This window comes from Littorina saxatilis, linkage group LG5, assembly GCF_037325665.1.
Source record: "Littorina saxatilis isolate snail1 linkage group LG5, US_GU_Lsax_2.0, whole genome shotgun sequence".
NCBI classification, from domain to species: Eukaryota; Metazoa; Mollusca; class Gastropoda; order Littorinimorpha; family Littorinidae; genus Littorina; species Littorina saxatilis.
Window position 1 is genome coordinate 33,583,686 of NC_090249.1, and position 24,257 is coordinate 33,607,942.

At 42.3% G+C, this 24,257-nt stretch overlaps 1 protein-coding gene across 1 annotated transcript; it reads right to left on the reverse strand.

Annotated features, from left to right (window-relative positions):
* Positions 1-1,199: 1,199 nt before the first annotated feature.
* On the reverse strand, positions 1,200-22,691 carry LOC138966932 (eukaryotic translation initiation factor 2D-like). Its single transcript, XM_070339335.1, has 15 exons — positions 22,479-22,691; positions 21,456-21,646; positions 20,912-20,995; positions 20,193-20,295; positions 19,321-19,428; positions 16,418-16,692; positions 15,571-15,685; positions 14,997-15,042; positions 14,621-14,724; positions 13,471-13,617; positions 11,747-11,836; positions 7,046-7,138; positions 3,997-4,117; positions 3,282-3,456; positions 1,200-1,565 (listed from the first exon to the last, which is right to left on the reverse strand). Exons 1-15 carry the CDS (start codon positions 22,532-22,534, stop codon positions 1,498-1,500), a joined length of 1,776 nt encoding a protein of 591 aa, XP_070195436.1. The 5' UTR covers positions 22,535-22,691; the 3' UTR covers positions 1,200-1,497.
* Positions 22,692-24,257: the final 1,566 nt, after the last annotated feature.

Sequence of the window (24,257 nt, forward strand, 5' to 3'; positions counted from 1 at the left end):
AAAATCTAAATAATAAATTGACAGCTTGTTACACAAACATTCTTAAATCATAAAAGAATTCTTTTTTCATCAAGACAAGATCAGTACAATTCGAAGTTTTGAAAGTTTGAAAAAAGAAACGCCCGGAAGCACGGTCACGCAAGGTCGTGGTTCTCGTAGCAGACGACGGTTTATGCCTATTGCCAGTTCCTCTGAACAGTCAAAAGCCATCGCGAGAGTTCTTGTGAACCACAGCCGTTTGTTTCGTGCATAGTCAGAGGTACATAATAACGTGCTATTGCAGATAAGCTCACAGCGAGTCGCATTCAAATTATTTGACTGCATTGTGAAAAAGGGAAACTGGATCACAGGGTTCACAATGGCTCAGGGGTAAGATAAACCCTTTCTTTTTTGGAGCCTTCTCTATTCAAATTACTTGACTGCATTGTGAAAAAGGGAAACTGGATCACACGGGTTCACAATGGCTCAGGGGTAAGATAAACCACGCAAAAATTAATACTTTGAAAATTGCTCGCTCTTTACGGAGGGCACCCAGGATGTTCTCAAGCGATGAGTGTTTAAATGAAAGGGTGTTTGTACTGTGTGTAAAAGCCTGACAGTATCTGTGATGGTTTACGGGAGGCTTACTGTGCCTTTAATCATTTGTACACTGATAGTTTACTTTGATATAATTGAGTGTGCCTTGCAAACAGGATTGTTTTTTTGTGTATATATTTTGTATTGTAAGATGCTCAAATCTATAATAATACAATTTGCGAGGTACAAATATCCTTATTATTTTATCATCAATACAGCCTTGGAAGATGATGCATTGCTGCTTTACAAAAGCAGTCTTGCAGATATCTTGTAAGGTTAGGACAAAAATCTACTTTAATTGCACGCGTGTTTGTGTGTGTGCTTGCATACATGTGTGATTACTTGCGTGCGTACATGTGTGTGACTGTGTATGCGTATTTTAAGCATGAGTACAGTCGCGTCGGTTTACGCCAGTAAGTTCAAGATGTAGGGGTTGGTAAATGTGTTTGTGCTACATGTATATCACCAATGCACACGTATATTATTTCATGTTATTTAAAATCCCTCCATATTCATTCCCTCTCTACTTTCATCAAGACATTTAATCCTTTTTCTTGTATGCTCAAAAAGTCAGATTTTTTCCAAAAGCATTCTTAACATCACGACATCCAAACACAGCGATAAAAAATGCAGTATAGGTTTAATGTCCCAAAGGCTTTTGTCATACAACTTCAGATTGTAAAGAATTTCTAGACACAAACTATACGTACATGTGCGTGTAAATGTGTGTTTGTGTATAGATGTTTGCATGATTATATGCGTGTGCGCATGTGTGTTGATGGGGGGTGTGGGGGAACGGTAGAGGAGTAGATTGGGGAAGGTGAGGGGGGGCTATTCGTGGATGTTTGGTAGGGTCTGTGCAGATTGCAGATTCAGTCATGTTAGAGATTTGTTATTAAACATAATTATCATATGCCGCTGTTATCTCCCTTTCTTTTTTGGAGCCTTCTCTATGCCTTGAACATACTTCTTTGGGATCCTGTATGTTTCTGCAACACAAAATTCAAACATTTCCACCTAATGACCAGTTGCAATGGCTTTTTTTCACCCAGAATTAAAAACTAAATTATGTGATACAAATTACATTTAAAATAAAAAAATAAAAAATAAATAATGAATAAATAAACCATCTTCAAGTTTACAGAAAAGGGAAGAAGGTGTGCAAGAAAAGCAACAACTTTCTGACCAAAGGCAGAACCTAATTTGGCAAACCAGGAACTCTACACAGATGACACCATGATAATCACCAGCATAAAAACAGCAAAATATATATGCCATAGTAAAGGGAGACAAATTATCCCATCCTCAATCACCAGATGGAGTAATGGTTAAGGTTCATGCATTCTCAAATAAAATATGAAATCATTAAAATACATATCCCCCCCCCCTACAAAAACAGAGTATGATAGCTTAAAATGGAGGGGGGAGTAACTTGGCTATGCATGTAAAAGCCAATTTGTCAAATAAAGAAGAGCACTCAGTAGTTGCAGTTCATGAGCGCAGAAGAACAAAGAAGATAATAAATATACACGGAATGTAGGACAAACAGCTGCAGAACCTAAAAAGCCGCGTAAGGCGAAATTACTACATTTAGTCAAGCTGTGGAACTCAGAGAATGAAACTGAACGCACTGCAATTTTTCACAATGACCGTAGTCCGCCGCTTGTGCAAAACGGAGTGAAACTGACGAGCCTGTTCAGCGCGGTAGTGGTTTCGCTGTGCTGCATAGCACGCTTTTCTGTACCTCTCTTCGTTTGAACTTTCTGAGCGTGTTTTTAATCCAAACATATCATATCTATATGTTTTTGGAATCAGGAACCGACAAGGAATAAGATGAAATTGTTTTTAAATCGATTTCGGAAAGTTGATTTTGATAATAATTTTTATATTTTTAATTTTCAGACCTTGTTTTTAATCCGAATATAACATATTTATATGTTTTTGGAATCAGAAAATGATGAAGAATAAGGTGAACGTAAATTTGGATCGTTTTATAAAAAAATAATTTTAATTACAATTTTCAGATTTTTAATGACCAAAGTCATTAATTAATTTTTAAGCCACCAAGCTGAAATGCATTAACCGAAGTCCGGCCTTTGTCGAAGATTGCTTGGCCAAATTTTCAATCAATTTGATTGAAAAATGAGGGTGTGACAGTGCCGCCTCAACTTTTACAAAAAGCCGGATATGACGTCATCAAAGACATTTATCAAAAAAATGAAAAAAAAACGTCCGGGGATATCATACCCACGAACTCTCATGTCAAATTTCATAAAGATCGGTCCAGTAGTTTACTCTCAATCGCTCTACACACACACACACGCACGCACACACACACACACACATACACCACGACCCTCGTCTCGATTCCCCCTCTATGTTAAAATATTTAGTCAAAACTTGATTAAATGTAAAAAGCATGCTTAGATCAGGAAGAGCCAGACAGACACCTGGCAGAACTTGGACAGACATTCACATTTAAATTCAAAGAGAAAAAAACACACACAAAAACAAGAAAGGTAAGCTGTTGGAACGTTTGTTATTGACAAAACAATACGTTACAGTCACAAATATATCGACCCAACGGTCTTTTAAGTGCACAGACAAACAATTAGTAGACAAAACTTAGCTTGACGGAATGTTCGGCCGCATGCTGGGAAGTCACAAGCGAATGAATCAAAGAGAAAAGAAAATGTCTGACTGACCTAGCAAGAATTTGATGATGAAGTCCATCTGGTTTCCTTGCACCTGCATGTCCAGACCCCGGTTCTTCTGTTCTGACTGGACGACAGTAGCACTGCCCGCCACTCGTCGCTGTACCATCTGGCCGAACTGACGCGGATCAATTCCATAGGCCTCCAGGTTCTGTACCGTCGTCACCTGAATAATAGACATGATATTGTGAGAAAAAAACACCAATTCAGCTGAAACCATTGTGTCAGCTTCTGAAAAACAAACATAATTTTTATATATTATCTAAAACCGCAATGTGAACTGTCCTGCGTGGCGGAAATATTTGGTAGAATATGAAGGTATATATAAATATTGTCGCTGTTCAGTATCCTGCCTTTTCCTGTCTCCTGCCTTAGCTGCGCTCACTTGCTTGGGTCTAAGAAGCATACTTTCAACTGAACTCTTGTTTCCACCTTTACTTCTTCTGAATAGTTTATACATTGTAAATACAGTGCGGTACCTCTGGTGAAAGGACTCTTGGGACCAGCTGAAAGTGTCCCAACATTTCAGGTGGCCAGTCATAATAGGTATATTTTCGCCAGGACAACAGATACAGGGACTTCAAAAGGTGTCCTTTACTGGGAGGTGTATTAACATCACAGGTGCCACTGCAGAAACCCTTTCAGAAATCTCAACTGAAAGAAACACTGACAAAACAAAAAGCAGCAACAAGAAAATGTCACACACCTTCTTCTTGGAGCCCCTTTGTTCCACCTCCAGTTTGATGGGGTCAATCTTGCCTTTCTTCAGGAGAGGATGCTTGCCTGGGTACTGAATGACAGTGGCCGCCTGCAGCTTGCTTCCAATCCTGTAACATGCATGCTATTTCATATGTTACGTGGATTTCCATTGGTCAATTGGGCAAAACTGAGCTCATTGTAAAAGTGATATCGACGACATTTCCGTCGATATCAGTTTTGATATCGACGACCTCTTTATTGCTTCCCCACTTCAAAAACAAAAACACCTAAATTTAAAAACAAACAAATATATATGAAAATGTAATGATCCCAGAATTTAGTTGACCAAGTGACTAAAGACTTTTTGAAAGAAAAGACATTTCTAAACGCTGAAAAGTACAAGAAAAGAGTGAACAAAAAGAAATAATAATCAGAGGGAGGGATATGGAACAGCCAAAACTGAGACAAATACTTTTGTAATTTCTTTCCAGAGAATTAGCAATATATCTAACATTGACTGACTGTGTGACGATATCTTCTGCTATTGGTCTGTTTCGACAGTGATATCAAAATCTCGACCTCCTGTCTCGATTTTGATATCACTGTCTCAACAGACCATAGCAGAAGATATCATCACACAGTCCGTCAATATTGGGTAATACAACAACCTTTCAGTCAACTGGTATATATATACGAAAACTTATCAACTGATACAGTCAGGACCATCTCTTGATAATGACCACCTGTTCATAATGACCATCAGAATGGATTGCCGGCGAACTGTTCTTCTTAATATAACTTCCCATAGCAACCATCTGTCTATTATGACCACTTTTGGTTGATCCCTGGGCTGGACATTAAAAACAGGTTGGACTGTACTTTGTCTGGAAGTGACTACTACCCTGAATCAGTTTACGAGGGCATTTTTTACATTAACTGAGCGTAACAAGAGCGTCATTTTAAACAGAAACATACTCTTCTCTTTACTACTCTGCAGAGTTAAAAAACAAAGGATTACTGTACTCACCGATACAAAGACGACACAAGACGATAACGAATTTTCGCTTCTGGAAGCTTCATCAGAAAAAACAAGAACACAAAAGACAACTTCTTTCTTTTTATATTTAGTCAAGTTTTGACTAAATATTTTAACATCGAGGGGGAATCGAAACGAGGGTCGTGGTGTATGTGCGTGTGTCTGTGTGTCTGTGTGTGTGTGTGTGTGTGTAGAGCGATTCAGACTAAACTACTGGACCGATCTTTATGAAATTTGACATGAAAGTTCCTGGGTATGATATCCCCATAGGTTTTTTTCGTTTTTTTGATAAATGTCTTTGATGACGTCATATCCGGCTTTTCGTGAAAGTTGAGGCGGCACTGTCACGCCCTCATTTTTCAACCAAATTGGTTGAAATTTTGGTCAAGTAATGTTCGACGAAGCCCGGACTTCTGTATTGCATTTCAGCGTGGTGGCTTAAAAATTAATTAATGACTTTGGTCATTAAAAATCTGAAAATTGTAAAAAAAATATTTCTTTTATGAAACGATCCAAATTTACGTTCATCTTATTCTCCCATCATTTGCTGATTCCAAAAACATATAAATATGTTATATTTGGATTAAAAACAAGCTCTGAAAATTAAATATTTAAAAATTATTATCAAAATTAAATTATCGAAATCAATTTAAAAACACTTTCATCTTATTCCTTGTCGGTTCCTGATTCCAAAAACATATAGATATGATATGTTTGGATTAAAAACACGCTCCGAAAGTTAAAACGAAGAGAGGTACAGAAAAGCGTGCTATCGTTCTCAGCGCAACTACTACCCCGCTCTTCTTGTCAATTTCACTGCCTTTGCCGTGAGCGGTGGACTGACGATGTTACGAGTATACGGTCTTGCTGCGTTGCATTGCGTTTAGTTTCATTCTGTGAGTTCGACAGCTACTTGACTAAATATTGTATTTTCGCCTTACGCGACTTGTTTGTTTTTCCTGATGAAGCTTCCAGAAGCGAAAATTCGTTATCGTCTTGTGTCGTCTTTGTATCGGTGAGTACAGTAATCCTTTGTTTTTTAACTTTGTTCATCTTACCACAGTCACTTCGTTGTTTACTCTGGAGAGTGTGAACAAGCACATACAATCTGCATATGAATTTTTGTTTGTTTGTTTGCTTAACGCCCAGCCGACCACGAAGGGCCATATCAGGGCGGTGCTGCTTTGACATTTAACGTGTGCCACACACAAGACAGAAGTCGCAGCACAAGCTTCATGTCTCACCCAGTCACATTATGCTGACACCGGACCAACCAGTCCTAGCACTAACCCCATAATGCCAGACGCCAGGCGGAGCAGCCACTAGATTGCCAATTTTAAAGTCTTAGGTATGACCCGGCCGGGGTTTGAACACACGACCTCCCGATCACGGGGCGGACGCTTTACCACTAGGCCAACCGTGCCGGCCTGCATATGAATGCATGGCCAGGGTGTTGAATGTGTTTGAAAGTGTCTGTACTTTATTCTGCATAGCACTATTTTTTATTGTTATTAAACCTACACCAAATACACTTGAACCTCAAAAACAAATCAGATGTACTGAACAAAAACAATGTTCACCTCGTGATCAATGTATAAGTTCTTTCTTTATTTGGTGTTTAACGTCGTTTTCAACCGTTCAAGGTTATATCGCGACGGAGGGAAGGGGGGAGATGGGATAGAGCCACTTGACTTGTCAATTGTTTCTTGTTCACAAAAGCACTAATCAAAATTTGCTCCAGGGGCTTGCAACGTAGTACAATATATTACCTTACTGGGAGAATGCAAGTTTCCAGTACAAAGGACTTAACATTTCTTACATACTGCTTGACTAAAATCTTTACAAACATTGACTATATTCTATACAAGAAACACTTAACAAGGGTAAAAGGAGAAACAGAATCCGTTAGTCGCCTCTTACGACATGCTGGGGAGCATCGGGTAAATTCTTTCTCGTCCCAACCAATATGGGACTCCCCCTAACCCGCGGGGGGCAATGTATAAGTGAATAACCGCCTAACCTCTGTACCAGTGTATTCCAGGTGAGATAAGATTGGTCTCCTTCGCTCCTTGTGAGTGCCAGCTCTGCCAGGATGGGATCCAGTAACACCTGTCTGGCAACAGTCACAGTGCAGGTGAGCAAACAAATAAACAGTAATCATTTACATCTGCAACATGTAATAATAATAATGATAATAATAAAAACAATAACAATAATAATAATTATACATTTTTTTCATGGGAACAGAAATTAAAGAGCATTCAATCACACATACACACACATGCTGATACACACGTACATGTACTGCCCTAACTATTTCAAGCCAACTCCTCTGTGTACTAGAAATTACCAATGAAGAACAAAATCAGCTAAGAATATTTCTGCAACTTATTGAGAGAGAGCTGGGACAGGCTGATCTTTCTTAACCCAGTGTGGGATTTTCAGTGGGGCAACCACCCCCAACCCAGCGCGTCCCCGGGTGGCGGATAGGGGAACGGTCTTCAGATATGGAGATCAGCCGCTTGCGGCCGCGGACCAAACTGGCTCCGGGTGGGATCCCGGAAAATCCTCCCCCCTGTGCTCTCAGGGTAGGACGTACGGGCCATGAGCTAAGGGTGAGGTAACCCCGACAGAAAACCCCGAATGCTGAAGACGGAGGACCCGGGCCGCACGGCGCATTCTAACAAACCACGGGTACACGCACTTACGCAAATGATGACACAATCAACCAGCACAGATGGAAATGGCGCTCGCCCATTGAGGACCCCCCAGGGTGGAGCAGCGTCGGGTCCCATGCCTCAAAGGGACCCAGCCCCAACTACTGGAGGTCCCTCCCGTCCGTCTTGTCACGCTAGGGGACGCGGGAGGAAAGTGACTGGCACCACCACAACCAGGAAGAAACCCAGTCAGCAGCGACCTTTTCAGGTCATGCACTGGAACGCAGAAAGTATCCTGAACAAGAAGACAGAGTTGGAGCATATCCTGCATGAGAAGAACATCAACATCTGCTGTATTCAGGAGATGCACCTGACATCCCAAAAGTCCTTCAAAGTGAGAGGCTACCAATGCCTTAGGTCTGACAGAACAGACCGAAGCAAAGGAGGAATCCTGACCCTCATCAGGAACAACATCAATGCCTGTTTGATAGAAACGCACATGGAGGACTCCGAATATCAGGTGATTCGAATCCAGACGAAGACATCAGAATTCCATCTTGTCAACTTCTACTGCCCCAATGATAGACACCTCGCCCTTGACACGATCCCCGCAAAGGCCTCCAACTTCATCGTGGTGGGTGACTTCAACAGTCATTCACAGAGTTGGGGATATGACCACCTGGATCGGAGAGGAGAAGAGGTGGAGAACTGGCAGGACGACAAAGGTCTCATCCTTTTGAACAGTCCCTTTGACTGCCCTACATTCTACTCCAGAAGATGGCACACTACATCAACTCCTGACCTAGCCTTCTGCACGGAAGACATGCACCAGCTAACCAGCAGAGAGGTCGGAGAACAGCTAGGTGGAAGTGACCATCGGCCAGTCTTTTTGACCCTGGGCATGGAGTCCTGCACTGAAGCTTCCTTCCCACGGTGGAACTACAAAAGAGCGAACTGGTTCCTCTTTAGACACCGCACCAGCGAACTCACCAAAGACATCAGAGTCGAGGGTCGAGACATCAACATGGTGGCGAAGGACTTCAACATGAGCATCCTCAGAGCAGCGCGTGAGTCCATTCCCAGGGGTGCCAGGAGAGACTATAAGCCCTACTGGAGTAATGAATTGCAGGAACTGGATGATGATCTGGCAGACGCCAGAAGGGAAGCAGAAGTCAACCCGTCACAAAACAACAACATCCGCCTCCAGGAAGCCAAAGCCAAATTTCTCAAAAAGAAGCTACAGGCAAGACGGAGAAGCTGGCAAGAGAAGACAAGCTCTCTGAACCTTGAGAAGGATGGCAGAAAGCTCTGGAGGCTCACCAAGCAGTTGAATGATGAGAACACCAGCAGAGGAAAGATCACATTAGAAGAGAACGGGAAGGTGCTAACTGGAAAGCATGCTGCCAACCAATTTGCTGAAAGCTATGCAGCTGAGAGCAACCTCCATGTTAGCCCCGAGAAACAGAGAGAAGCAAGAAGAGAGAAAAGAGAGAGACCTGCCAGACAGTCGACAGTGGACGCCATGAGTCAACCACTCACACTCCACGAGCTGCACTCAGCTCTGAAAAAGTCAAAGGCGAAGAAGTCCCCTGGCCCAGACGGCATCACCAACGAGATGCTAACCCACCTTGGTAGTGCAGCAGAGAACAAGCTACTTGAGGTCTTCAACAGCAGCTGGCAAGAAGGATCGCTACCACAACTCTGGCGAGAAGCGATCATGATCCCCATCTTAAAAAAAGGGAAGGATCCAAAGAAGGCCACCAGCTATCGCCCAATCAGCCTCACCAGCTGTGTTGTGAAGACCCTGGAGAGAATTGTGAACGAGCGCCTCAGATGGTACCTGGAATCCAGGAACCTCCTCGCCCCTGAACAAGCTGGATTCCGACAGTTCCGAAGCACTGAAGATCAGGTCACTTACCTGGCGCAAGAAGTTGAAGATGCCTTTCAGGAACAGAAGCTGGTCTTCGTCACCTGGATAGATCTTCAGAAGGCCTTTGACAAGGTCTGGAAAGATGGACTCCTTGTAAAACTGCTGAGGAAAGGCGTGTCCAGCAACATGTACCAGTGGATTCGCTCTTACCTCTATAACCGCAGGGCAAGAGTTAACGTCGACCAGACCAAAAGCAAGAAGTTCCTCCTTCGTCATGGCGTCCCTCAGGGCGGAGTCCTCTCCCCAACACTCTTCCTTCTCTTCATCGACGATCTGGTGTCTGAGATGCCCAAGGGGATCAAAGCTGCTCTCTGCGCAGACGACCTTGTGATCTGGTGCAAGGAGGAGCACGCAAGTACTGCCACCTACAGAATGCAGCAAGCGGCAGATAGGCTGAACGCATGGGCAGAAGATTGGTGCGTCTCCATCAACAAGGAGAAATCCTCCACCACCCTATTCACACTGTCGCCAAAGCAGAAAGCCGGAACCATTAGGCTTGGTGGAACTCCTCTGAGAGAGGATGAAGAAGCAACGTACCTTGGTGTCACCTTTGATAGACGGCAGACCTGGAAAGCACACATTGCACAGGCAGAGACGAAGGCCCGGCGCAAGCTAGCCATACTCAGGAAGCTGGCAGGTACCACCTGGGGAGCGAACGAGAAGATACTGAAGACAGTATACCAGGGAACAATCAGACCCCACCTCGAGTACGGCTCCACAGCGTGGTCAACCTCAGCCAAGACAAACCTGCAGACCCTTGACCGTGTGCAAAACCAGGCCCTCCGACTCATCACCGGTGCAATGAAATCCACGCCCATCAAGGAAATGGAGAAGCTTACCACCATCCAACCCCTCTGTCAGAGAAGAGAAGCCAAGACTATGGTACAGGCCGAGAAGCTCAAGTGCCTACCCGACCACCCCATGAAGCACAGACTGAGCAACCTCACCAAGAACCGGCTTAAGCGGAGCAGTTTTGTACACGAGAGCAAGAGACTTTCTCGACAGTACAGGGAAGTCCTTCCACAGAACACTCTACCTCTGACTCAAGAAGAAGAGGAAACCCCCAAGGCAACAGAGAAACCAGGCATCCAGATCTGCACCAGTGTTCCACATGTTACCTCAGGAGAAGATCAGAATGACACAGCTCGACAGGCACTCACCTTAGCCCTGATCGACGAACAGTACCCAAAAGAGGCGTGGATCCATGTATACACCGATGGATCAGCAACTAACGCCGTGCTCAATGGAGGTGCAGGCATTCTGATCCAGTTCCCTGGGGGACATACAGCTACATCCAGCGTCGCCACTGGCAAACACTGCACAAACTATAAAGCAGAAGCAGAAGCTCTCATGCAGGCCGCCTCCTTCGTTCAGGACTCCGCAGACCCTTGCTACCAAGTTGTCTTCCTCTCGGACGCCCTTTCAGTCCTTCAGGCCCTAGAGAACGACAAACTCCCACAGCTGGCCAAAGCATTACAGATGGTCAGACAAACCAGAAGAGTTGTCCTCCAGTGGATACCAGCACACTGTGGGATACCAGGAAATGAAAGGGCAGATGAGCTGGCAAAAGAAGGAGCCGTGGAAGACCAACCTGAAAACAGTGTCAGCTTTAGTGAGCAGAAGACAATCATCAAGGCATTGATGAGGCCAAGGACAAACAGAGATGACTACCACACAATGTCCAGAGAGCAGCAAGTCAACCTCATCAGGCTGCGTACTGGCCACAACAGGCTCAATGCTCACATGAACCGAAAGTTCAAGCTGGCGCCATCACCAACCTGTGCCTGCGGTCAAGAGGACCAAACAGCGGAACACATCTTACAGCGATGTCCCTTACTAGATGAGGAACGAAAAGAAGTGTGGCCGTCACCAACTCCCTTGCAGACCAAACTATACGGCAGTCGACAGGAGTTGGAGAAAACGACAACATTTATCACCAGTGCTGGACTGATTGTGTAACCTCTGCGAACGCCAAGAAGAAGAAGAAGATTTAGAGAGAGATGAGGTTGGGGGTTAAAGGATAGATCAACAGATGCTACAATATTAAAACTTCAACTAACAAACAACCAAACAAACATAAAACAAAAACAAAAAACACACACATGGAGATGACTGCAAATTCAGTATATCTTACTCCTGATTGTTTTTATTTTGCAGTTCATTGGCTTTCACATAGTCTGTGATGATTTCTCTCAGTTCTTGTGTACTGATCGTTGCGCCTTTTCTGTAAAGAAATTGACAACAATAGAACTCATTTATAAAATCGAACAATGCTAGAAAAGGGACTACAACAAATAAATCAAAACAATTTGAGAGCTGAACAACAACCTTTCCAGAAATACTGGAAACAGCATTGAAAAAACAAACAAAGAGACAAACCAACCAAGAAACAAAAACATCTTACTCCTTATTATTTTCATTTTGTAGTCTATTCGCTTTACATTGTCTGTGATGATTATGAATCAGACCTAGAGATGCCCTTTCTAAAAGGAGATTGTTTGTTCGTTCATGGGCTGAAACTCCCACGGCTTTTACGTGTATGACCGTTTTTACCCCGCCATTTAGGCAGCCATACGCCGCTTTCGGAGGAAGCATGCTGGGTATTTTCGTGTTTCTATAACCCACCGAACTCTGACATGGATTACAGGATCTTTTTCGTGCGCACTTGGTCTTGTGCTTGCGTGTACACACGGGGGTGTTCGGACACCGAGGAGAGTCTGCACACAAAGTTGACTCTGAGAAATAAATCTCTCGCTGAACGTGGGGACGAACTCACGCTGACAGCGGCCAACTGGATACAAATCCAGCGCGCTACCGACTGAGCTACATCCCCGCCCTTCTAAAAGGAGATGAAATGAGACATAAATTACCAAGAGCTACACAGTGGTACACTGATCTTTTATTTCTAAGACCTCTAAAAATCTGAGAAAATCAGGTCATAAAAAAGGAGTACATTGTCTTACAATAAGGGTAATTTTAAAGAGGTAATGAGCAGAAAATCTGGGACAAAAAACAATCTTAAAAGGTAGGGGGGAGTGGGGGGGGGGGGGGGAGCAAGCGTTCTTAAAAGGTTGGTTCCATTGTATATAGAGAATAATACATGGCTTGCTGTGTCGTACCAGATTTACACAAGTTTTTTTAAATATTGAACTGCGAGCAAAAGCGAGCTGTTCACTATTTGAAAATGCAACGAGTGTAAATCTGGTACGAAACAGCAAGCCATGTAGTATTCTGTTTATCCTACATACTGTACTTACGTGTATTTTACTGAAAATGTCCTGCAGTCCAGGCAGCTAACTTGAAGACGCTTGTTTTGGAACCTCAATCTCTTCTAAAGCATCGTGCAATCTATTACGTCAAAGTAAAGAAACGTCACTCTGAAAGTGTGGTGTGACGTGTTAGTTCTAAAAATTTATCGAGGGTAATTAGCGAGCGCAATTTTTTTTCTCTATTATGTCGTTTGTCTTGGTGACTTTGGCATCATAAGCAGTGGAAAAACAGGTCCCTGCCAGACTTGCTTGACATGACCTCATTTACATGATATACACACATGTGATTTGAACGATTATTATCTCACGAGTGTCTCTCTCACGTATGGAGGATACATTTCTGTCTGTCACACCTTTCTCATCACCCTCCTGCCTTTTAATGTTATATCCCCTGACTCCAGTCACTGGCACCCCTTAGCTAAACAACTTTGAAACAACCCAGTATCTATGCCATCATAATACCAACTTTAACATGGGCACAAAACTATCAGGACTTTTAGAAAGTATATTTTCAGAATGGACCATTATCCAACAAATATTTACAGAAAACAAAAGTCAAAACACAAACATTACACACTGTGTCACCTACGTGTAGCCGTACGGAGACAGAAGTATCATAACATTGGCAGTGACGCACAAGACATCAGTAAACAGTGGAGGCTCGAATTTTTCCTCTGAAGATGATTCCTCACTGCTCTGCTCTGGAACGATCTCGGGAATCTCCAGACCTCGCAGGCTGTTAAAGAGAGAAAGCAGAGTAAATGTATCACGTAGAACATAACGGTGTTCAGTTTTCACGTCAGAGTACAGTGGTAGCTGACTTGTGGACAGCCTTGGGACAGGCTAAAGGTACTACAGTGGTACCTGCGATGTGAGGCCCCTCTAATGAGTGAACACCTCCAAGGAAAGGACACCTTCAGTCTTTGTCTATTATCTTGATCAAAATATTACCTACCCTGACATGCCACCTGCAATGTGAGAACACGTTTAACTGGTCCGAATGGTGTCCTTTCATCGCAGGTACCACTGAACTATTCTTTCGTGAAGAGTACAATAATTCAGGTAAGTAAATAGACCAGGGATGTTGCAAGGATTTAATTTCTTCAGCAAATTTGCCGAAATGGCCACAACATGTTCAGAAATGTACGGCAGTCCTTGATGTAACTTTTCCCCCATCGACAAAAAGTGTTATACATAATGTGAATGTTTGACCAAAATACGACATTTGATGCATATCGATACAGTCTATGTTCTTACAAGACCACACAAACGGTTGCGATGAACAATGACTCATGCGATCCATGTCAAATTTTCGTGAACAATTATTCTTTTTAAATGTATGTATCGATACATTTTAGTTAGAAATCCCTGTATTTTGTATGACTAAACACATTCAAAGGTGCACTCTTTTGTAGTCTCGGCCAGTCGCCTAAGTATGAGTTTAAGTTGGCCTCTGGTGTCCCATTGCTCAAACTCAAAGATAGGAATTCAAATATATTCCATCGATAGAAATAATTTTTTTTAAAACAGTTCAATATTTGTGCTTAGATTCCACCTTGGAACTAGTTTGTGACATTTTCAGCCCACACAAAAAAGTGTGCATGATATTCTAATTCTATTAGAAGAAATTTTGTGGCTTGTCTTTTTAGATTTAGAAGACATGTTTCATAAATCTAAAAAAAAGTGAAAGTGAAAGTAAATGCACAGTTCCCTTCAAGCTCTGCAGAAAGGGTACTTACCCAATGTGTGATTTATCAAATTCCGTGATGGCATCCACACCTTTGGATATTGTTTTCAGCTTGATGAACCCTTCGCTCTGCATTTGTTGTAAGAACTTGGAAAGCTTCAAGAAAAAGATACCAGTAAAAAACACTCAATAGGCGTATTCAAATTCAATAAATAAATCAATCAATTAATCAATCAGTAGTTGGTATCCAAATGTAATTCAAAACCATTATATCATATCAAAGTTATGTTTTCTCTCTGGCAAACTAGACAAAGCAGGTATGACAAAAGCACCAAAGCAATTTATACAGGGAGGAAGGGGGGGTGGGGGGGAGTTATAGAGATTGGGAAGAATTTTTCTTTTGCGCTGGTTGGAAAACTGAATCATACCTTTTTATAGGAAGATTTCTTCAGATCCAGGCTTCTCCCCTGTGCACTGAAACAGACAAAATGTCCCTATAGTCTTTGAGCGCTCAAAGGTATGTGTACAAGTATTCAGCAGTCACATGTTTATAGTGATAGCCATCAGCTTAATTCTGCCAACTGGTTTTATGTATGTAAGTGCCTTACACACTGCAAACCAGTCCAGCTGATTTCACATTACAAAAGTTTAGCCCACAAGCATTGTGCAGATCGACAAGGAAGTTTATTTTAGTTTGAGTGGATTTGTTTCTTTTTTCTAAATTATAAAGCTTGAAAAGTTCTACCATCATTTTGGCTGAATCTAAAATGCCACTCTGATGCTTCTTCAAAAGCTGAAAAGTTCTACCATCCAATTTTCTTTCTTATAAATGCCACTCTATTGTTCATCTACTTCCTTTTCCTTTCCTCTTGTTTGTTTTTTTGTTTGGACTCCAAACACAGACGTAGACATATGCTTTGCATTTTTAATGATTTTTGACTCACCTGAGCAGATAAGAGTCATAGTTATGAGAGAGTTTGGCCATCGAACATGAATACTCACTATGGCTGCATGTAACCCTTGAGCACCGTGGAGGTCAGCAAGGGGAGGTCACTTTTGCTCATCTTCGCTTTGAGGGCACACTTAAAGCAGGACTCTAGGAGCTGATCCATGTCTTCTGAAAACACAGTAAATTGTGTATACACATAAACAAACTTGCCGAAAACGTCTCTGTGTTCTCCAGGGGTGGGACTCTCTTGTGCTGAAAAAAGAGGAAATCCCTTTATTCTAGGGGGATTCGGGGGCATGCTCACCCGATTTTTTTTAAATGGTAAATTAAAATCCGTGCAATCTGGTGCATTTTGAGACTAAAATTCAACTCGTTTGGATCAGGTAAAAAAGACATTCAAAAAAGACCATGTATCCATAATCCAATACTGGCAATAGTATGATCCAAGTGACGCCCCAATGCATTGAAGCTCAACATGACTATTAGTTATCAGGAGTTTTCAGACAGCACAATTTAACTCTCAAGCCTCCAGTGTTCTGTTCCATCTTCACTTCTCTTCATATCATTCAGTCAACAAGTTATAGATACTGTGATGAAGTGTCCGCGGAAATCCGCGGATTCGTGGAAAAGTCCCACCCCTGGTTCTCACAGGTCATACAAATATTTTAAGTGGTAAAAACACGGAATAAAAGTTTCATGTCAGCACGCATTACATTTGAAGCTGGAAAAGGGAAAATATAAGAACATGCCATTTTGTACCTGATTAACTATTAGTAAGTAGGGGATTGGGTAAGGATGCATTTGAGATAACAAAGTTTAAACAAAACTGACTTTAAGATACACATGCAAACATATCATTTGTTTTGTAAAGCTGCTTGGGACAAAAAAACCAACTCTTACCTGGTTCCAGACTTTCAGAAGTCATGTAAATCCCTCCTTCTGCTGCCGCTCCGTCCTCGTCTTCCTCACCGCCATCATCCTCATTGACCTGAGCAGCAGCAGCTCCAGCATCTGTTGAATTATTGTCCCCCTTCTCCTGAACGCTCAGCTCTTCCATCGCCCGGCATGCCCCCTCTGCAGCCTGTGATGACTCGTCTCCATCTGACTCATTGTCGGTGTCATCATCATCCTCACCATCAGGGATGAGTGGTGGCTTGGATTTGTCTCCCATCTCCCTGGAATATCAACAAATGAAATGGATGCATTGTCTTGCTGAACAGGTATTGACATGCAAGAATCTTAACCCTTAGGCAGGTTGTCGCGACATATGTCGCGCTACTTTACGTATACTGTCACCTGGTTGTCACGACATCTGTCGCGCTACTGGCTCAGTTTGTTTGGTCGGTTTTGATTACCTCCCATGGATGCGAAAACCTATATGAGTGTTTTTCTTTATTTTTCTCTCAGTTAATTCACCAGTGGCTATGTAACATGTGTTACAGAATTGCACCAGTGTAATGGTTCAATCAATCAATCAATATGAGGCTTATATCGCGCATATTCCGTGGGTACAGTTCTAAGCGCAGGGATTTTTTTTTTTTAAATATCGCGCACATATTCAAGGCGCAGGGATTTATTTATGCCGTGTGAGATGGAATTTTTTTACACAATACATCACGCATTCACATCGGCCAGCAGATCGCAGCCATTTCGGCGCATATCCTACTTTTCACGGCCTATTATTCCAAGTCACATGGGTATTTTGGTGGACATTTTTATCTATGCCTATACAATTTTGCCAGGAAAGACCCTTTTGTCAATCGTGGGATCTTTAACGTGCACACCCCAATGTAGTGTACACGAAGGGACCTCGGTTTTTTGTCTCATCCGAAAGACTAGCACTTGAACCCACCACCTAGGTTAGGAAAGGGGGGAGAAAATTGCTAACGCCCTGACCCAGGGTCGAACTCGCAACCTCTCGCTTCCGAGCGCAAGTGCGTTACCACTCGGCCACCCAGTCCTGCAGGGTTAATAAGATTAGTTGGTTAATCCCTGGTCGCTCACTTGATGCCCAAATCAATATTGTAGTCAGCCCAGGGCCTCCAAACATACTTCCCTTTCTATTCTCTTTCTTTCTCAACCAAACAAAATAAAAATAAACACATCAAACCATTTAACAGTCCAAGCATATATACTGAACCATTACACTGGTACAATTCTGTAACACATGTTACATAGCCACTGGTGAATTAACAAAGAGAAAAATAACAAAAAACGGTCATATAGGTTTTCGCATCCATGGGAGGTAATCGGAACTGACCAAACAGACTGAGCCAGTAGCGCTACATATGTCGTGACAACCAGGTGACAGTATACGTAAAGTTGCCCGACATATGTCGCGACAACCAGCCTGAGGGTTAACAATGGGACAAAACGGTTAAACAAACAAACAAGAAAGGCACAGGATTGGAAGAGAAAGTATGAAAATAAAGAAACAGTTTGAATTTTAACAAATGTCACATGAAAAAAGAGAACATTATCAATTGCAATACTATTGGGAAAAAAACATAATAACAACAAAAACAAAACAGAAACCTGACAGCAACCAACATTATGGTATTTCATTTCCAGTATTTGGGCTACTATCCATAGCTGCCAACTTTTCCCAGATAAAAATAGGGCATGCCCCCCCGTAAAATATTTCAAAAAAAGGATGCAAAATGGTGCAATCTGGTGCATTCTGAGGATTATAATAGCCAGTTTCTGGCAGCAAATTTTGTCACAAAAAAGGAAGAATGAGCTGGAGAGAGAGTAGATGTAGTGACTTACCAATGCACGTCAAGCTTCCTTCTACAGTATTTCATACTTCTTGACACTCACATCTTCCAATTATGTGGGGCCGGGGAAGATATCTTTTGCTATCACAGTTCACAACAGCACCAAAATCATAGTTCATGTTACTTGTTAGTTACTTCCTTGAGTTTATTTCACAATCCAAAAGTCACAACACACTACACCTTCCAGGGGTATGAACTAGGAGATTGCTGTTGCCATCACAGTTCACAACAGCATAACTGGCACGGATCAGCGTTCATAGTTCGAACATCGACGTCTGAAGCGAACAGTTGGGTAATCTTTCTGGACGGCTGTCCCCCGGTTCCGTTCATGTTTTGCTGTTCTTGAATGAGCTTCAATATCCCCCCGGCCTCCATGTCCGATGCTGATATATCTTCGCGGCACTTGGTGCAAAACGCGAAATGTATGCCGCGTCTTGTCGATTCGGAGATGAAGTCATACTCTTGTTTGTAACTCTTTTGAAATTTTACAAGAACTTTCGGGCCGACTTTCGGCCGCTGGACCGTTGTTTTCTTCATTTTGTGGTCGTCTGCTGCTGCTTCTTCTTCTGCTTCTCATCCACATTCGACTGAAGCGCATGCGCTAGCCACAAATCTCGCCTATTCTCGTTTAGTTTCGATTTTGATCACAGCGTTTGTGTGACGAAGCCTCGCGCTGAACGAGAGTTCAGAAGTGAAACCACGCCGAGTACAGGCGCTTGAAAATACACTCCAGTCATTATATAACTATACTCGAAAAAAATTTAATCGGGAAACTTTTGCACTATTCGGGAAAATCCGGGACTGGACATAAAATCGGGAATTTCCCGGTTTTCTAGGGAGGGTTGGCAGCTATGTACTATCTTTCCTCAGGGTGACAAGCCAGGGGAAGGGGGCCCATGGCATAGCAATAATATTGGTAAGAATAGTTATTTATGTTAATTAAAACACAGTGTGGTTAATGCATTATGGTGTGATGACCAAGAGTACTGAATAAAAAACCTGGATGAAAAAAAAACCCACTCTCACCACAAATGGTCGCCCAGGATATGAAGTGTGCGGACACCTTTCCCTTTCAGAGCAGACATGTACATGTCCTCTCCCGACAGCAGAGCTTCACCAAGCATTACTGGGGCTCTGTCGTAGGCAAAGTAAATAAATGAATAATTAATTATATAACAGCTAAATAATAAATCAATCAATAAATAGATAGAGGAACTGTTAACCACTCTTCACCCAAAATACTAACACATAAACATCATCTCAATAAATGATGCTTTGAAATACAGTGGTACCTGCCATATAAAGCCCCTCCGATGAAAGGACACCTCCCATGAAAGGACCCTTTTTGTCTATTATCTCGACCAAAATATATACCTGCTAAGTGTCATGACCGACCTACTGCAATGCATGAACATTTTGGGCAGTTCCAAAGGGTGTCCTTTCATCACAGGTACCACTGTAACTCTTGTCAATTTTTTCATGAGTTGTGAGAGTTATGTGCTTTAATTTTTAAAGGTGAAGCAAAAATATGAAGACACAGACAGCGCTACAGTGAACAATAAGCTCAGATTTGCATGTTTTCAAAAGAAAAAGGTCATCATAGCGAGCAGAAATTGCATAATAAATGCTGACACTGTCCACTGCATGTAATCACTTTTTGTGTGTGGAAAACAGGCACATTAGATATCTCTCTGCATTGTGACACTATTGGTGTATGGACATTTTCACCTCACCTTCAAGGAACACAACTCTTCAACACTGAACAAAACCTCTGACAGAGTTTCTCCCAGCAAATGTCTATCCACTCCTTGGTGCCAAGCACAAAGTCTGAAATGTTGATATGATTATTAAATAACGTTGGGTACCTGTGCATGTGCACCTGTGACTGACATCCTTACTTGTTTCCTTTCAGCCTGACGAGACACAGGTCTCCTTTCTGCAGTTTTCCAAACATCTTGGGGCCATGCTCTCCCTTTACTTCAACACCAGGCAACATTAAATCTGTAAAGCAATACAAAAAATAATGCCATAAATGAAGCAGCACATAAACACAGACAGTCACATGCATGCACTTTCAAACAACAGATGGTTCTTAGTATTAACAAAATGCTGTTAATGTCACCGTTACATGCTAATTATACTGAGAATGAAGCACAGTGAAACAACAGTAGTACCCGCAAGTTAAGTCCCTTTCAATGGGTAGACACCTCCCAATAAAGGACATCTTCTGTAGACCTTTTTTTTTTATATCTAATTACCTTAACAGATTATACCTTTCACAACAGGCCAACTGCAATAACAATAACAATAATAACATCGCTTTATTGTCCATTAAAATATTACATAAAGTTGAAAAATTTTCTTCAGCACACACTACGTGCCTGTAAACGATTATAAATACAGTACAAACACTTTTGGCTGGTCCCAAGGGGTCCTTTCATCGCAGGTATCACTGTATACATACGTATTTGCACACTAAGGGAAAAAAGTCTCACTTTTTAAAACATTTTATTAGTGAGTCTTCTTCAAGTTTCTGTCTCCTATGCATTCTCACTTTCACCTCACTTAAATTCTATAGAATTAGATGAACCCTACTGAAATATAGTTGAGCTCTTACCTGCACCTTTCAGCAGTTTGTCAAGCACTGGAGGGTATGTTGTGAACACTGGTAAAATATCTGGAAACTTCCACAGTGTGTACACTGCATGAGAACAAAATGGCAGAAAAGATATATGACATACATGTATCAGTATTTGATATTGATATCCTACATAACTTTGTGTACAAGGAAAACATACAATCTCAAAATAACTTAAAAAGTCATGTGATTAAATAAAGTGTGCTAGCTTTTGGTACATTCAAGATATTATGTCTTTCACTTAAAAGTCGCCATTGGTGCTTGGGCCAGAGGCAAAAGTTGCAATTACAAATAACATTTTCCAGCATTCTCTGCAGAATGACGACTATAGTCGACCCCCTTTTTAAGAGTTAGACTGTCCCAAATGTGAGAAAATCAGGTCTTAAACAGGTGGGAGTCTAAAATGGATTTAAATTTACAGAGCTTCTGAACAGAAACTCTGCAGAATTAAGGTCTTAAATGGTAATTGGGGGGGGGGGGGGTGTGTATAAAAAGGGGGCTTCCTCTGTTCAACATCAGTCACCTGTTGGAAATAAGTTCTTGAAGGACTCAAAGAAGATGGGATTTTTCTGGAAGAAGTAGACCATGAAGTCCGAGTCTGAGTTAGTGACGATCTTTGCTTGAGTCATGTCCCCTTTGCCAGGAATCAGGTCCGCTACTTGGGCACTGGTCAGACATGGAAACTGCTGCTGAATTTCTGACCGAAGCTTTTTCCTGGTAAAAAGAAAGGTAACAAATGTAACACTAACAGTGGAATCTTATTCATGCACTAATCAAGCACAGGTCTCAAAATGAAAGCACATCAGGTAGGCCACGTTGGTACAGGTCATGCGGACATGGGCACCAGCTGCTAAAGATTTTACCTAAACTTTTTTTTTTTTTTTTTTTTTTTTGGGGGGGGGGGGGGGGGGGGGGTTAAAAGAAAAGGAAAAAGAAATCAGCAATGACATTTAAGCCATGCGCAAATCAAATCTCAATACTTATTAAAAAAAAAAAGAGTCTGGTCTTTCTAAGTGTTAACTGCAAGTGTAAGCTTTGGTTTCTGTGCTCACCATTTACGGTCATTTAAATTTATGAAATGTACGTGCATTGTAAGGACTTTACGAGGTAGTGTGTTGGCACGTACTGGCTTTCCTTTGTGTATTGAGGTCTAACGAATGACGTCTCACAACGTGCGCGGTCGTCCTTGGCGGTCAAGAAAGCCGCCGCGATCATTGCGCAGACGACACTTCTAAACCGCCAATATTTTTTGTGCGCATCACGTGCTCCACATAAATCGGCCGGAAACGAAGCAATTGGGAAACCTGGATACAAAATGATGATGATGATGATGATGATGATGATGATGATGATGATGATAATGATGATGGGGGTGATGATGTGTGTGAGTGTCAGTGTGTGTGTGCTGTGTGTGTGTATGATAGTCTGATTCTTGCGACAATCTCGTGAAGAAACTTAGACATAAAACATACAAATAAATGAATAAATAAATAAATAAACTCCCAATTTTGAAAACGGTAAGAAAAAGAATGCCAGATTCACTTACCTGTCAGAGCCCTTCACGGCGGTTTGAGTTTTAACACGGAATGGTTTCAGAAACATTTTGGCCAAGTCTTTACCCTACCTTCCTTCTAGTTCTTTTCTGCGTTTTCACAAACAGCTTTGGTGTTTCTGGGAAACAGAAATGTTATATCTGTCGGCCGAATGTGTCAGCAAGGCAATATGCCAGACCACTTGCCTACTTTCAATCTTGTCACTACTTCCGCTAACGTCTGCGCATGCGGACAAGGGCGACAAGTCTGTTACAAAATCAGAGGCACTTGACTTAGACATTTATTTTCAGTTGTGGAGTGTGTGTGTGTGTGTGTGTTTGTGTGTGTGTGTGTGTGTGTGTGTGTGTGTGTGTGTGTGTGTGTGTGTGTGTGTGTGCATTCGCGTGCACCATACACATGTTTACATACATGTACCGACACACACAGTGATCGCCAATGGGCACTTGCACGTACGCGAGTCAATGAAACTCTAACCGGTCTTTGGGGAAAATATGACTTCTCCTTTTAAACCGAATTCCTTTGAATTTTTTTCTCTCAATGACAATGGAACAAAAAATTGACATCAATTAACGTTCCAGAGAAAACACTCAGTTCAACTCAGTGAACAATTAGTGTTTGCGGTCGATCATGTTTCAGTCAGTAGTGAAAGAAAGCGGCAGGCAGCAGATAAAGAAGGGAAGGGAAGGTTATTTCATATAGTCATTTGACTGAAGTTAGCCTCATGGACATCAGTTTGATTTCTTGTTTCCCTAGCCCTGGGGAAAGCGAGCTGCCAGACGGTATGCCCCCCATCCATACCCACGCCCTCCCCCCCCCCCCCCCCCCCCCCCCCCCCCCCCCCCGGCCGTCCTCAGGCCGCGGACCACCACCCGGGCCATTTCCAAACATGCGTGCGTTCATGTTTTCAAAGCCCTGACACTTTTGCGAGAATACGAATAAGACGTAGTGAGACAAGTAAACTAATTTTTTTCTTCTTTCAAAATCAAGTTTCACTTTCCAGCAAAAATAAAACTAACAATTAACTCGATGCTTCTAAAGATTTGAAGAGTGATATCATGCTGCACTCTTCAAATCTTCCAGTTCGAAAACAAGACAGGGAAGGTGTATGTCTTTTTCTACGAAATCAATCAATATAGTCAATCCAGCTTTCGCTTTCACACAAAAGCGAAACTGACTGAGCTTATCCACACGTCATTTCTCCCGAGTAATTCTAGTTTTTCCGAGCGTGTCAAGCTAGTTTTGGTTTATTCTCAGTGCTTACTTCACGAAACTGAAACCTCAGGTAATCGATCGATCAACAGCCTGGTGAATTGGCAAGGTTTGATTCTGTTCAAGTTACGCCTTTCTGGCAGACAACCTCAGACCTGATCAGAACTGATCGGATCCAAGGTTTTTCTACCAGAAAGACCGATCTTCAAAAGAAATGAAGAAATCTTATGCTACTTTCTGCCGGTTTGATCCCGTTCAAGATACATCTCTCTGGCAGACAACCGCAGACCTGATCAGAGCTGATCGGATTCAATTGTGTCTGCCAGAAAGACGTAGCTTGAACAGGATTGAAAGTCTAATACCTCTTTCTTTGCGGTAGCGGTATGTTCACGGCCTGCCCACGAATCGAACGAGGGGTAAAGTTAGCCTCCACGTCACAGAGCTATAGCGACGAACCCGTCCCACCAGTCTTAGTAAACTGATCGTCGTTACAACAAAAAGTGAACCCGTCCGTCGCTAGGTAAACGATTATCCTCACACCCCGAAATTCCTATGTGGGTAGT

Coding starts and splice junctions, on each gene's coding strand:
- LOC138966932 (XM_070339335.1), bottom strand. CDS start 22,534: ATGTTTCTGAAACCATTCCGTGTTAAAACTCAAACCGCCGTGAAGGGC. Junction 15,686..16,417: donor TTCTGAAAGTCTGGAACCAG/GTAAGAGTTGGT, acceptor CTGTGTTTTCAG/AAGACATGGATCAGCTCCTA. Junction 15,043..15,570: donor AAGGGTTACATGCAGCCATA/GTGAGTATTCAT, acceptor TGTCTGTTTCAG/TGCACAGGGGAGAAGCCTGG.